Source organism: Aulostomus chinensis, chromosome 18 (genome assembly GCF_037954235.1).
Source record: "Aulostomus chinensis isolate RoL2024-O1b breed Wild chromosome 18, RoL_Achi_v1.0, whole genome shotgun sequence".
NCBI lineage: Eukaryota > Metazoa > Chordata > Actinopteri > Syngnathiformes > Aulostomidae > Aulostomus > Aulostomus chinensis.
In genome coordinates, this window is record NC_141337.1 from 17,424,293 (window position 1) to 17,438,680 (window position 14,388).

The 14,388-nt window shown below is 45.7% G+C and overlaps 1 protein-coding gene and 1 long non-coding RNA gene across 2 annotated transcripts; both read right to left on the minus strand.

The window, feature by feature from the left end:
* LOC147245478 (uncharacterized) lies at window positions 1-5,089 on the minus strand. Its single transcript, XM_086185259.1, has 10 exons — window positions 4,995-5,089; window positions 3,227-3,407; window positions 2,916-3,101; window positions 2,649-2,830; window positions 2,287-2,410; window positions 2,055-2,165; window positions 1,844-1,930; window positions 1,551-1,738; window positions 1,270-1,461; window positions 1-1,186 (listed from the first exon to the last, which is right to left on the minus strand). Exons 1-10 carry the CDS (start codon window positions 5,087-5,089, stop codon window positions 1-3), a joined length of 2,532 nt encoding a protein of 843 aa, XP_086041385.1.
* A 1,968-nt stretch (window positions 5,090-7,057) lies between these two features.
* LOC147245479 (uncharacterized) lies at window positions 7,058-12,402 on the minus strand. The gene is made up of 5 exons (XR_015110025.1): window positions 12,281-12,402; window positions 11,278-11,328; window positions 8,183-8,346; window positions 7,857-7,973; window positions 7,058-7,427 (listed from the first exon to the last, which is right to left on the minus strand). It is a non-coding gene; the product is annotated as an uncharacterized LOC147245479 (long non-coding RNA).
* Window positions 12,403-14,388: the final 1,986 nt, after the last annotated feature.

Sequence of the window (14,388 nt, forward strand, 5' to 3'; positions counted from 1 at the left end):
CTACAGCCCTTCTTTTTTCCTTTGACCTGCTGGGTCCCTTCTTGGCCTCTTCCTGGTAGGGGTGGTTTCTACCTGGTCCTCGTCGTCCCTTTTTCTCTTATTCCGGCCAAAAGCAGGAGGGTCAGGCCGAATCGAGCTTCTCCTTGTTGCAGCTTCCATCGGCCCAGCAACCTGGTGTTCCACCATGGCAGTCACACACCTCTGTGTCTTGACCTCAGGACCTGCCTGATCCCTTCTAGTCCTCTTCCTGACCCTGGCCATTTCTACCTGGTCCTCGTCATCCCTCTTCCTCTTATAATGGCCTGAAGCACCCTGGTGTTCCGCCCCAGCATTGGCACACACCTGGGTCTTGGCCTCAGGAGCTACAGGGTCCCTTCTAGTCCTCTTCCTGACCCTGGCCATTTCTACCTGGTCCTCGTCATCCCTCTTCCTCTTATAATGGCCTGAAGCACCCTGGTGTTCTGGCCCAGCATTGGCACACACCTGGGTCTTGGCCTCAGGAGCTGCAGGGTCCCTTCTAGTCCTCTTCCTGACCCTGGCCATTTCTACCTGGTCCTCGTCATCCCTCTTCCTCTTATAATGGCCTGAAGCACCCTGGTGTTCCGCCCCAGCATTGGCACACACCTGGGTCTTGGCCTCAGGAGCTGCAGGGTCCCTTCTCTGCCTCTTTATGATCTCAGCAGTTTCTTCTTGGTCCTTGTCATCCCTCTTCCTTTTATTCTTTCTGGAAGCAGGTGAGTCAGGCTGAATCTGGTTGCACTGTTTTCCAGCCTTCATTGGCCCAGCAACCTGGTTTTTCACACAGGCAGTCACACACTTCTGGGTCTTCACCTCAGAACCTGCTGGGTCCCTTCTCGGCATCTTCCTTATCCTGGTGGTTTCTGCCTGGTCCTCGTCATCTCTCTTCCTCTTATTGTGGCCTGAAGCGGGTCTGTCAGGCTGAACCTGGCTGCTCTGGCTCACAGCTTTTATTGGTCCAGCATCCTGGTGTTCCACCCCAGTAGTGGGATGCATCTGGGTCTTGGCCTCAGGACTTGCAGGGTCCCTTCTCTGCTTCTTTCTGTCACGGTTTGTTTCCTTCCGTCTTCTATCAGCCCTTCTCTTTTTCCACCGGCCTGACTGCTGGATGCTGTGGTGGGGAGGCTGGGCTGGATGTTCCTCCACATGTGGATATGCATGACTGGGCCTGTAAAATGGCATTAAGAAGATTCTTTACTTTGAAATAAAAAAGCATCTGTAATAATGGTGTGGTGATGAAGGAGAGCCTACCCATCCAGATGACTAGAAGTCTTGATCTTTTTTGAAGGCTGATGAGATGTCTGAGGTGAATTTTTCTCATCATAATCATCATCGCCGTCGTCAGCATTTCTCTTCCTCTTCACCCCGGAAGGTCGATGACACCTCTGCTTTTCAAGCTTGGGTATCCAGGGTTCAGTCAAAGTTGAGATGGACGACAGTGCACTGTAAGATAGGGAAACAGTCCATCAATTGGGTGAATACAAATGTATAATATATCAAAAATAGCCAGTAGAATCATGGTGTGAACTTACTAGTTGCTGTCAGAGTTAAAGGCCTTCAGGTGGTCCAGGGTAATAAAAGAATGAGCCAGCACCTCGTGAGGCGTTATTCTTTGTGAGGGGTCAAGAATCAGCATCTTTTTTAGCAGGTCCACAAACATCTGGCGGTCAGCCTTGTTGGCAGCCTCGTCTTCAGGAGCCTGCCACTCAGTAACCTGGAACTGGAACCAACAACAACAATCAAGGTCAGATGTATCTTCAACTACCCCCCCAAATTTGAACTACGGCAATGTTTTCATTTCCACATTTTTACGGTCCCCACTTACAAACTCAAGCTGATCAAGAGTGCTGGCCCCGTGGGTCCTGGTATCATATGAGTGGATCCCTGTCTCCGAGAGGAACTGCTCCGGTGTCTGAAGAGAGAAAAAAACACTGATGAATGGACTTTTTTTGAATTCATACTCAGTTTTAAAAACAAAGCTCAGACATGTTGCGCAGCTCTGTCACTTGTGTCAGCATGAGTGAGGAGGTACGAACCTTCAGTCTCCACAGACCCTCTGAGTCTTTCTTGAAAAACTGTTTGGTCTTTAATCCTGACGACAGCATGTGCTGTGGTATGGGTCCCTGGGTGTCCGTGATGTACCTGAGCTGAGGATACAACGCAGTGTCAGCTCACAAAGGCAGTTCATAATCAAGCAACCAATCATTTCCATATTCATCGCCATCGCTTACAAAACACGTCCGTGACGTTTCTGTGACTGGAACTTACCATGTCGTATTCATCCATCCCAGGGTAGAGCAGGTCACCGAGGAACATGCAAGCAGCCATGAGGCCCACAGACCACATGTCTATGGCTTCTGAATACGGAAGCCCCAAGATTATCTCTGGAGAACTGAGAGGGAATGAACACACAAGAGTGAATGCCACTTTCACTATTATATCATTGATTATATGATAAGTTATGATAAACCTTTAAAATGACTCTTATTCCTGTTATAATTATTATTATTATATTTCAGCTCCTCGCTAAGTCATATTTATACATGTGTATGAATGGATGAAGGGACAGTATGAACTATACCAGCAACCAATACACCACTAAGAGATCAAGTAAAGGTCCAGGTCCTCACCGGAACATGATGGTCTGAAGCTTTCGACCCCGCTGGGCCTGGGAGGCTTCCATGGCGAGGCCAAAGTCAATGATTTTGATCCGCCAAGGCTCCTGCTTATGGTTGACCAGCATCACGTTGTTGAGCTTGAGATCAGCGTGTAGGATCCCTGCTTCCTTCAGTTGGCAGAGTCCACTAGCGAGCTGAAAGGTTATTAAAGGAGAAAAGGGCGATGTGATGACACGTTCTTCTTTGGATGAATGCATAAATGAACGTTGTGGGACATACCTGCTCAATGATAGGCCTGATCTCCATCAGATGCAATGATGAGCCTTGTCTCTCAAGCATGATGTCCAGCAGAGATTGGTCTAAAGTTTCAAACTCCAGACAAAAATGTTGTCGGTCAATGAAAGCTTGCTCCCAGTGTACAAAGAAGCTTGAATTGAGTGTTTTGATCCTCTGAAGCATGAGCACCTGGAGATAAATGAAAATAAGGTTGTATTCCTTTGAGAGTTGTCGCAGTTTGTGTATTTTAGGGTTCTACACCTAAAGGAATGAGCTCAAGTTCAAGGAAGTATCGTCACAGGGAGATGCAGTACCTCACGTATGCCATCGCTCTTCTCCAGTGTTTTAAGCGCCACAGTTCTTTCACCACCGTTCACGTCAGTCCTCCTGCATTTCATGACTTTGCCAAAGCCTCCTTCGCCCAGGATGGACAAGACCTCGTAGGTGGCGTTAGAGGAGAAGACGATTCCTCCGGGGATCAACGGTTCATTGATTCTGAATGACATATTTGTGGGTGTGATGAATTCAACTATGAGAGAGAAGAGTAGACACAACATTGATTCACGATGTGACACTATCACTACATCTGTATCGACATGAGAAACATCTATACTTTGGGACTAGATACGGAGCGCAGAATAGGAATATTTGTCCCAGCCTTTTTTTTTTAAATGGAGCACAACGAAGCCTGTGCACACTGCGTACTCATACCCTTTATACCTTGAGAGAGTAATACCTTCTATTGGCTTGGTAACTATTATCAAAGAATATCACTGCTTTTTTCGCTCACCTATACACCACACTTGTCTTTATTGAGACACAAGTGCGAATACGCTGAAGGCCTACACTGATTCACAAGCGTTTGGTTGTCGAGGTGTTGCCAGAAGAAGGCTTGAAGTTTACGGATGAAGCAGAATGGGCTCATATTAGCGATGTCAGAACAGCTGAACTCAGCCAAGATAAGTGTGTGCATTGAAGTCCACAGTCTCTGATGTCAGCAGAGCCTGGAGAGAAGTTGTGACATCACTGACCAGTCTGGTCCAACACAGATCTCAGAATTCTGAGGCTGAGCCGACTCGTTTCGCTCTCTGAGGAGGATTCGGTCATTTATTCATTATTCAATCTGTATTTTGCGTGTACGTGTGTGTGTGTGTGTGTGTGGGGGGGGGGGTGTATCCCACAAGGCCTTCAGTATCGTGCTGACTCATCATGAAACATCATTTCATTGTGAATCTCATTTCAACAAGCAGCGCTGTGTGTAGCAACATGTCTGAAAAGAAGTGGAGACGCGGTGTTGCTATTAAAGGTCCTTCTTGTGAGATCATGAATGTCCGTGGTTTGCAGACACATTTTTATTTTTTCATCCATCACCCTGAAGACTGAAGCTTCACAATAATCGAAACTCATTTTGGACTACATTTTGTCACCACAAAGACAAATCTATTTGTGACTGAAAATGGCAGAAAAACTTTGAGACATCAGTGACTTTTAGATTTTTGGATTAGAAACTTCTCAAAAGCTGGTGGTGGTGCAGTGGTCAGCACTGTCGCCTCACAGCAAGAAGGTTCTGGGTTCGAGTCCCGGCTCCAGCACAGGATCTTTCTGTGGAGTCTCCATGTTCTCCCTGTTCCTGTGTGGGTTCTCTCTGGTACTCCAGCTTCCTCCACAGTCCAAAGACATCAAGAGGGGACGAGGCTGATTGATACTCTAAATTGACTGTAGGTGTGACTGTGAGTGTGAATGGTTGTCTGTCTCTATGTGTTGGCCCTGTGATGGACTGGTGACCTGTCCAGGATGAACCCCACCTCTCGCCCGTAGCCGCTGGGATAGGATCCAGGCTAACCCTTGACATTCAAGATATAAAAGGGTAAATAGAAAACACTTTTCAATCACTTCTCTACCTCCAGCTTAACGTCAACCTTTCAGTCTCGTGGATTTCTCTGATAATGTCGAGCCACGCAGTCACTGAGGGGTGTGGGGCAGCAATCAGCTGCGAGTGATCGCCTTCTTGCTGCCACCAGGGCCGCCTTGACCTCGCGGTTGAGAGGTTTTGGAGGCCCTGTCCCATCAGTGCTGTCTTACTTGTGTCCCCCTCTCTGATGCCCGTGGTGTCCCTCCCTCTCCTCCTCCTCCTCCGCTGTGGCTGTTACCTCCACCTGCCAGGGGCTCTGCTTCATGTGCTGCCTCCAGGGGGGTTAGATAGTGAGCGCCCTGCTGGGGGCCTACTATCATCCGGTGATTTCAAGAATCCTGTGAGCTTTGGGATGCTCTTGACTAAGTCTTTTCCCTGATTTTGCTTTTCTGCAGCTAATTTTCTTTTGTGGGCAACGCTCTCAAATTTATTTTTTCCTCCATCATTTTGCAACTCACTCATGCAAAGGGTGAAAGCTTGACACATAAAGGGGCGGGACTGGGCTTAGCAAAGGGTTCATATGTTAAGTGATTGACAGGATGTTGTGTATGTGGCCTATGAACACAACTACATCATTAATAAAGACACAGGAGAGATGGACTGAGTTCAAATCCAAAATCCAGAACGTAACAGAGCTAATAGCGCATGTAATGTGTTACTACAACATAAAGTAGTCCCTATTTATAATATAGGCTATACGGTACACAGGAAAACTGACAAGTTACAAAACAATGTGACTTTTTGAGCTCATCGTGTCCCATCGTGTCTCTTGCTTCAGCCCAGGGAAGCTCATGTGGCCTCGGCTGCCAAACTCCATATTTTCAAAAGGCATCATCACTTCCTCTGGCAAATCACCCAAATGCAAGAGTTTCCATGACGTAGCAATGTGCAGAATCAGAATTTGTTGCATTAATTTGCCAATAGTTTCCCAGAACACCTGCATCTTTGTGCTTGCCTAGAAGACGTGGTAATGACTTGCCTCTACAGCTCCACGTCCCCTCTGACACGAGGGTGCTGATGACGACTGGTATCTTTGCAACAGAGGAGTAATAAAAAACGAATCAGGTTCTTCCAACTGAACTCGGGCGAATGCACTGAACAAATAGTCGAGAAGACAGTCCTACACATTGTCCCGTTGTCGGGGTGTGATGGTATCCTGCAATTCCGTTTCCCAGTTCTCTTTCATACAATCTGTTGATTTTCTCCGACCCTCTGCAACTCCCCTGTATAGTTTTGAGAGGAGGGATTTAGAGCTGTCAACATATGCCTTCCTGACCAGCTGTATAATCCCACTGGAATCAACATTTGACTGCCTGTCGGCAACTTCTTTCATTAAGTAATGGCGCAGTTGTAGGTTTCTGAAAAAGTCCTGCTTATCAAGATTATGCCGTTCCTGCATTGTCTGAGAGTCTAGGTTCACCAGGTTCACCAGGTTTGGCATTTTTCAAAAAACACAGTCAGATATGGGGGTGAGCTCCATCACCAGAGTCCATACATATCCTAGAATCTAGGATATGTATGGACTCTGGTTCATCAAGGACCTTGATGAACCATTGTATAATCCTCCTTGAAAACCTCCATCCATCCATCCATCGTCTTCCGCTTATTCCTATTAAGGGTCGCGGGGGGGGGGGGCTGGAGTCTATCCCAGCGTCAACAGGCAAGAGGTGGGGTTCACCCTGGATGAGTCACCAGTCCATCACAGGACCAACACATAGAGACAGACAATATTCACACTCACAGTCACACCTACAGTCAATTTAGAGTATCAATCAGCCTCGTCCCCTCTTGATGTCTTTGGACTGTGGAGGAAGCTGGAGTACCAGAGAGAACCCACACAGGAACAGGGAGAACATGCAGACTCACACAGAAAGATCCAGTGCTGGAGCTGGAACTCAAACCTGGAACCTTCTTGCTGTGAGGGGACAGTGCTGACCACTGCACCACCGTGCAGCCCCCTTGAAAACCTCATTGCATTTAAATATGTTTTGTTTTGGATATTTTGCTCGGCACTCGTTCATCAAGCTGATGAAACATGCATAAAATGTGTTATGATATGAAAAGCCCACGATGACTTCCAACAATCAAAGGATCTTTATTGTCACCATGCAAAGCCCAAAACAGCTTGCGCCTCATTAAAGGCAGAAAATAGGTTTCATGTTTATTTTACACGAGTTCCAAACCTATTTTCTGCCTTTAATATAAAAAATCCTGGATAAAAACTGACATGAGCAGATGTGGATCACGTGGAAGTACAATCAGTGCTTCAGTCAGGGTTAGGGTTAGGGTTAGGGTTAGGGTTAGGGTTAGCATAACCCTAACCCTAACCCTTGGAGGGAAGGTGATGTTGGTCGAAGTGTACGAGGAGCACTCGAGTGAATCCACAGCAGAAAAGCAGAATCTACTTGAAAACATGCTCGACGAGGTCCGAGTGAGGTGTGAAGCAGAGTGGAGTGTTGCTCTGCTTCACATGGGCTCGAGTGTGCGCTGGTTTCCAAAGGTCTGTCAATCAAAGTTCTGTGTACGTCTTCACACTCAATCTCTGCAGTGTTGACTGGAGGTTGTGTCTGGAATGGCCGCATGACTCCAGCACCTTGTTGCTTCTGTGGACAACACAAACGGATCCTCAGTTTAAATTATTATTATTACTTTTTTTTGGGGGGGGGGGGGTGTCAAAAAATACATCTCAACTTTGATGCTTCCTAAATTAGAATCTGCTGAGTGAACAAGTCTCAGGGAGGTTCGACATCGTGTGTGGTGACCTCCTGGATGAGCCCCCCCCCCCCCATCGCCTGTGAGACGGTCGCTGAATTTTCAGCTCAGTTTGCAATGAGGTAAAATGATGTGTTCAGGTTTCCAGAAGAATCTCATGTGTCAGTGTTCATAGCACTCACAACCACAACACTTGAAATTCAATGTTAAGTTCCAAAAAGACAACAAACTCATCCCAACACCAAAATGAGAGAGTGAGACCAGAGAGTAGAGATGCTGCAGGTGATAAAACAATCATGGTGACATCTAGAGTTGTGTACCTGGATGCTGTCTGCTGATTGGTTCATGCTTTCTTTGAGGAAGTAGTCCTGTCGAACCACGTGTTCCAAGACCTGGAGGTGGCTGGGAACCACCAACACGGGTTTCACCTCCTCACTCTGATCAGCCCAGACATCAGGCCAGGAGTGGTTGGTGTATAAAAAAGGAAGACAATAATAGAGTATAATTATGCACTGTGTGTACTTGGTACATGTACTTAGACATATTGTGTGTATGTATATTGATATATACATTTTGTACTAACATTTATGGGCTCAGTGTATTTCTGTTTGTGAAAACAAATGAATTAGTCACCAAACTACATTACCCAGGACTCCTTGTTCAAGCCAGGCACTTCCTGTGACAGCTCTGATTGGTCCACGTTGTTAAGCTCAGTTCAGCTTCCAGGGAGCTGCTGATGCTACCAGTCACAGACAACTTTTAGAGGATGAGAAGTTTTACTTTTAAAGTAGCCAAGATCCTGAACCTGATCTTTTGAACCAGAGAACACAGAAGAGGAAGTCCAGGTTTTAGGAGAGGAAGTGCAGGTTTTGGAAGGAGAGCAGGCAAGAAAGAGGTCGGCTATAACCTCTCTTCCACTACCATTCTTTGTGCTAAGGTAACTAGCGGTCAGCAGGCTCAGGGTCAGGTACAGACTGTGTGAACGCAGAAAAACGTGGTGTGCCTTTTTGTATTCACATGTATCTCGGGAACAATGACAGTGAGAATGTGCGGCCCTCCACAGGGAGTGTACACACGCTTTGGTCCATTGGTGACACACGACCAACAAATGCGAAAACAATTCCTCCTCAGTAATTTACACAGCAAAAACAACAGTGAAACACAAGTATGTTCAGCTACACGCGTGAATGTGTGCGCAGCAGGATGGAGGACAACGGTAACTTTGGGCTCATTAGAGGACATGAAAATATATATTTAGAGGCCATGATGAGACCCTTTCCCTTAGACATGAGCCAGTTTTAATATGTGAACAATCATAATAATAAATGAATGAATAAAAATCACAAATAAATGAATCAATAAAAAAGGGTTTAAAATTGGAGGAGGGACACTAAACAGTTACCTTGAATTAATGAGACTACTGTATGATCATTTACTGCGATCAGTTTCTGAGTACTTCGTTTACTTCAGTGAACACACATTTATACCTCCCTCATGGGTTCTCATTTACCTGCACCTACATTTACCTTTTCCTCCACATTCACTCTTCACACCTTCATCCATCCCTCCACATGCAGTCAGTTCATTGAGTTTAGTAAATCAAAGGTGTGCCTGTGTACATGTACCCAGTCCCAGTCTACAGGGAGCAGTAAGCTTCCCCATCATGTGTAAATACATCATGTATTACATCAACCAAGTCTTCCAGCTTAGGCACCTCTGTCCTCAGACATTTTCTGGTACCCCCCCCCCCCCCCCCCTCCCAGCAATCAACATTGTCCTGAACATTTTGATGTTTCCACTTCTTTCAAGTTCAAAGTTTCATTTACCCAAACACAAGAGCTCAGTGTTTTATCCATGCAGTCAAGCTGATTGTCAGGGATCTGCATCGTGTGTGGAAATGGTCAGCTTTAATAACTCCTTCATCTTCGATCCCATTTATTCTGTGCTGATGTTACGCAACATCTGGTCCCGTTCTCTCCAGGATCAGGAGCAGGTTTCCCTCTACTGTTGCCTGTTCATCTCTTCCCATTCTTCCACTGATAGTAAGACGTTTGTCTCTTTCTCCCATTTCTCTTATAAATTCAAACTTTGGTTCGTATACTGAAGAACATTTGAATATTATCTGACTGATCGCTCCAATTTCAAACTAATATTTCATCAATGAGCTCTGAGGACCGCACCAAATTTTGGGGGTACGGGTTTAGTTTCTCTCCTCACCAGAGCCTAAAAGGTAGATAATCTTCACTCCTGTGAGACCTGCTGAACACTAGTTAGCTTAGCACAATGAATGGTAGTGGATGCGAAGTACTAACTGCTGTGCTGTCTACAACCCCCCCCCCCCTCCAATAATATAAAATAGGAATCCTTCATGTAAAAGCCAAGTCAATCAGCAAGACACTGCAGGGAATCGAACCCCGTCCCAGTAAACCAGGAGTACCGTTACCAGCGTCTTTTACTTTTTGATGCTACATGAAAGGAAGCAAAACCTGCATTCCACCAGCATGAGAGAGAGATTTATCCAAATGTTTCAGATCATAAATGAACTCAGCAACGCTTCAAGTGACCAGAGTTCAGGTAAGACCACTCTTACTGGAACCACCAGCAGTACTACTGGTCATACTGGTCCTGTGGTACAGCTCAAGACTGCAGGTCTGATTATTGGAGCCAATTTAGCTTCTGCTTCTAAATGCTGTTGGAATGCAGGAAAAAGAAACCTTGTACCCCCCCCCCCCCCCCATGTCCTCACCTACTACAGTCTAGCCACCTTACTCACCGACTCCCCCATCCCTCACCTAGACTCTTACTGTCCCCCCCCCCCATGTCCTCACCTACTACAGTCTAATCTAGCCACCTTACTCACCAACTCCCCCATCCCTCACCTAGACTCTTACTGTCCCCCCCCCCCCCGTTCCACTCCTCTACCACCTCACTTACGTGGGAGGACAGTTTTAAAACGTTTGACTCTCACAGCCTTCCTTCTGTTGGAGGCTTGGGTGCTTAACTGAAGGCGTTTCTCTTTACGAAACGCCCAGTAAACCGTCACCCTCCAGTCCCTCTCCTCCCTGCTGTTAAAACCTCTGTCCGTAACCTTCAGCCTCTTCTCCCTGCGATGCTCCCAAATCATTTTCTGCCTCCATTCCCTCTCCTCCCTCTGTCTCATTCTCTCTTCTTCCTGCAGCCTCTCCTGTCTTACCGTTTCCTCTCGGCGGAGGATGGCCTGCCTCAGCCTCGCCTGTTTCATCAAGGCACTTTTGCCCACCTCACCCCTCTGTCGAACTAACTCCTCCCTCATCTTCCTCCCCCACACCCTCCCCTCAGCCATCTCCTGCTCTAACCTCTCCCTCTCCAAACAGGTATCCCTCCTCTTTCTGTACCTTTCCTTTATCCTCCTTTCTTCCTCCTCTGCCTTTCTTACCATTTCCTCTTCTTCCCTTTTCAGCCTCTCTGTCTCCACCATCTTTGCTCTGCTCCCTCTGGAGCTCTCCTGGATTCTCTGCCTCTCCTCCTCTTCCTCAGCCTCCTCCACTATCCTCCACCACTCCTTCCCCATCGTCTCTCTGCTTGCTTCCCAGCCAAATTCAAACACCCTAATTGACACCAGTCAAAATGACCACGTGACCATATAAATACATTAATTGACAAATAAATACACAATCATATGTAAATATCAACTTTCAAATCAGCAACAATAAAATCACAATCCTTCAACAAATCAGCTGAACTCTGTCTCTCCACACTGACCTTCTGTTACCTGCCTCCTTCTGCTGCTGTTCAGTCCTCTGCTTGTGAACTCTAGAAAAATGAGAACACTAGAATAATATAGACACAACATGAAAATGAAACAGGAGTTTATACTTCTGCTATTTCATTTATGTAAATGTCTCCATTTAATAATGTGATTTAGAGAAGTTCTTCTCAAACATGTACAGTGTGTAAAGTTAGGTCTGAAAATGAAACAAGGCTCAATCCAACAGTTGACCTCCAACCCCCAAACCTCAACTTTCCCTGCACTCAGAAGAAACTAGAAACTATGAGGTTTCTGGTGAGGAGGAGAAACTTAAATCTGCATTCTTCCATCATTTATTAGCTCTTTAATACAGTGTTAAACCAGCAATAGATCCATCCAACGTGACATGAACTAAATATCCCGGAGCTTCTCTACCACAGTAAAGCGATACATGGACGACCTTGACCTTAGAGATGCCTGACCTCTCCAAACACATTAAAACAGTATAAACTTCCTCCTCAACCTTCCAGGAATCCTTCCAAGGATTGATTCCTTAACAACTCCATCGCCAAGTCTCCACCATTCGAACACAGACACACATCTTAAACTGTTGAATATAAATGTGGGTTTGGCAGGTTTGTCACTTATTGATCTGTGACATTCATAATTTATTTCTGAAAAAGTCCGAGTCCAAAGACTGAAATCAAACTAGCCAGTGAATCATATTAATGTCGGGAAATAAAGCATGGACGATGTAGCGTAAAAACATTTGCCTTTATCACCGAATAAAAACTCCAGTCTAAATGCTTCTAGCAGGGTTAATTTGCTCAGCGTATTAAATTACATATTCACACTGTTCAAAGCTTCAAACAGTATGAACAGAAATGTCCGAACATTTACGTAGAATTAGCATCCCGGCTAATTTTGAACAGCATTCCCGGCGCAGGAAGGCTAATTCAGCCTAGCCTAGCATGGTGGGACATTCGTCTGGTAAGAAGCAGGTGGGTCTGGTCTCACCGCTCAGAGGCTCCCCCAAGGTCGCTGAAGACACCGAAGCTCCAAAAAAGTCTGGGAAACTCCTTCAATGAACTCCCTGAAAGTCTCAGTGGCGCTTCCAACAGTACGTGACTTCCCTGGCGGCTCGAGGTGAACCAACCGTTAATGACCGCTGCCTTTATATAGGCTGCTTTACATACGTCACTCATCTCATGATGGGCGGGGCTATGAGGGAGCACCTGGTTGCTAGGTGCGTCATTGTTGTTTTTTAATTCTCCTCATCCCGTCCGGACTGATGGCTCATTCAATATTGATATACATGGTCAACATATATATTTATATAAATTGTTATGGCTATAGAACATTCCTTCAATAAATGAATAAATGTATCAATTACATCTAAATATATCGTGTCTTAGTGTTAGGAACCCAATGTAGTTTAATAAATAAATAAAAGGAGTCTGACTAAAAAGGATGATTTTATTGCTTGCCACATTTATTTAACTGTGGAGAACCAAAATGATTCATCATGCATGTCATGCGACAGTCGTTCTTTTATTGAAAAGGAGATTTTAAAGTCAATGAAGATTTCAACTGATTAAATATGTGTAAATTAACAGAAGGCCCACCTCAGTAGGTTTGGTATTGGTACAAATAAGCAAAGTTTTAAATCTCTTATGATCAAACAGACATAAAACTCCTTCAACAACGGATTCTTTTTTACTTCACAAGTGTTGAATCAATTAGGTTTAAAACAGATCGTAGTCTATAATTAAACATCTCGAACTACAGGGACAGACAACACGTGAGACATGAACAGAGTAAAAACAAAGTGCAGAGAGAAAACAACACTGGGAAGTGAAGACAAAGTTAAATTTACAAATGAACCAAATAAAAATATAAATCTGAATATGACACATCTAAAGGTGGTATTCTGTAGTTGTCTAAGTGCAAAGTGTTGCACATTGCAGTCAGGGTTTGCCAGGGTTTTCCAGTTGTGGTATACACACACCTTATTAACTTAAAAGAGCATTAAAGAGTTCAAACACATGATTCGTTCCAATCGCTTTCTTGTTTGTACAGTCTTTAATTGTAGAACAATGCTGCTGGATGTCCATAAGAAAGAGATCAATATTTGGTTTGCAGTCTGTGCATTTTCTTTTGTGAATGTGAAATTTCCCAAGCAGCTGGATTAGTTGGACAAAAAAACTGTATCATTGTCCAGATTTCCTTCAAAATAAATAAAAATGTCCTTTTCTTGTCAAAGAATTGCTCGTCCTGTTATTGTGTACAATAAGCGCTGCTGCACCTCTGACGCCTGCGCTCTTCCCCTCCTTTCCCGCCTTCTCCACCAGGGGCCACAGCTTGCTCCTTGCGTCTTTATCTTCTTGGGTCAGGTCCTCCAGGATCTTGATCTTTCTCTCTTTGAGGACACCAGAGGTTCTGGCGTCCTTCCAGATCTTGTCTCTGTGGGACCGGGACAGGAACTGGACGACGATCCGGCGGCTGGAGCGATCTTCTCCGGAGCGGGGACCCAGGCGGTGCGCGATGTCCACGGAGAGGGGCAGCGGGTTACCGATGTCTGGGGAGATCTGGCTGAAGAGGTCAGCGATGATCTACTTGACGGTTTCTCCGGACCGCTCGGGGATCCCTGCGACCCGGAGATTCCACCTTCTCTTGTAGGCGTCCAGGTCGTTGCACCTCTCATGGAGCGCTGCGTTTTCTTTCTCCGGAGTGTCAACTCTGGTCTGGAAATCGTCAGTTTTCGTCGTCACATGCTTCACTTGTCTCCCCAAGAATTCAAGGGACTCTGTGACGCTTCTCAAAGTGTCTGTGTTGGATTGAACAGAGCTTTCCAGGGACCGTAGCCGTCTGAGGGATTCTTCTTGCATCCTCTCTCTCTCCGTGGCTGACAGCAAGCGAGAGGTGAGCCCAGGCTGCTCCTCCTCTCCACTGTTCGGTGTCTTTGTTTGTTTGGATGGTGGCACATGTGGAGACTCCGGAGAGGGCTCTGACTGTGCCCCCTCAGAGTTCAGAAGCTCGTCCATGACTTGCAGCGACTCTTCAGTTACTTCCGTGCATAAGAATGCATCTTGTCAAGAAGGAAGTTCTTCCTCATTTTCAAAACT

Coding starts and splice junctions, on each gene's coding strand:
- LOC147245478 (XM_086185259.1), bottom strand. CDS start 5,089: ATGAAGCAGAGCCCCTGGCAGGTGGAGGTAACAGCCACAGCGGAGGAG. Junction 3,102..3,226: donor AGAGCGATGGCATACGTGAG/GTACTGCATCTC, acceptor ATTTATCTCCAG/GTGCTCATGCTTCAGAGGAT. Junction 2,411..2,648: donor CTTCAGACCATCATGTTCCG/GTGAGGACCTGG, acceptor ATTCCCTCTCAG/TTCTCCAGAGATAATCTTGG.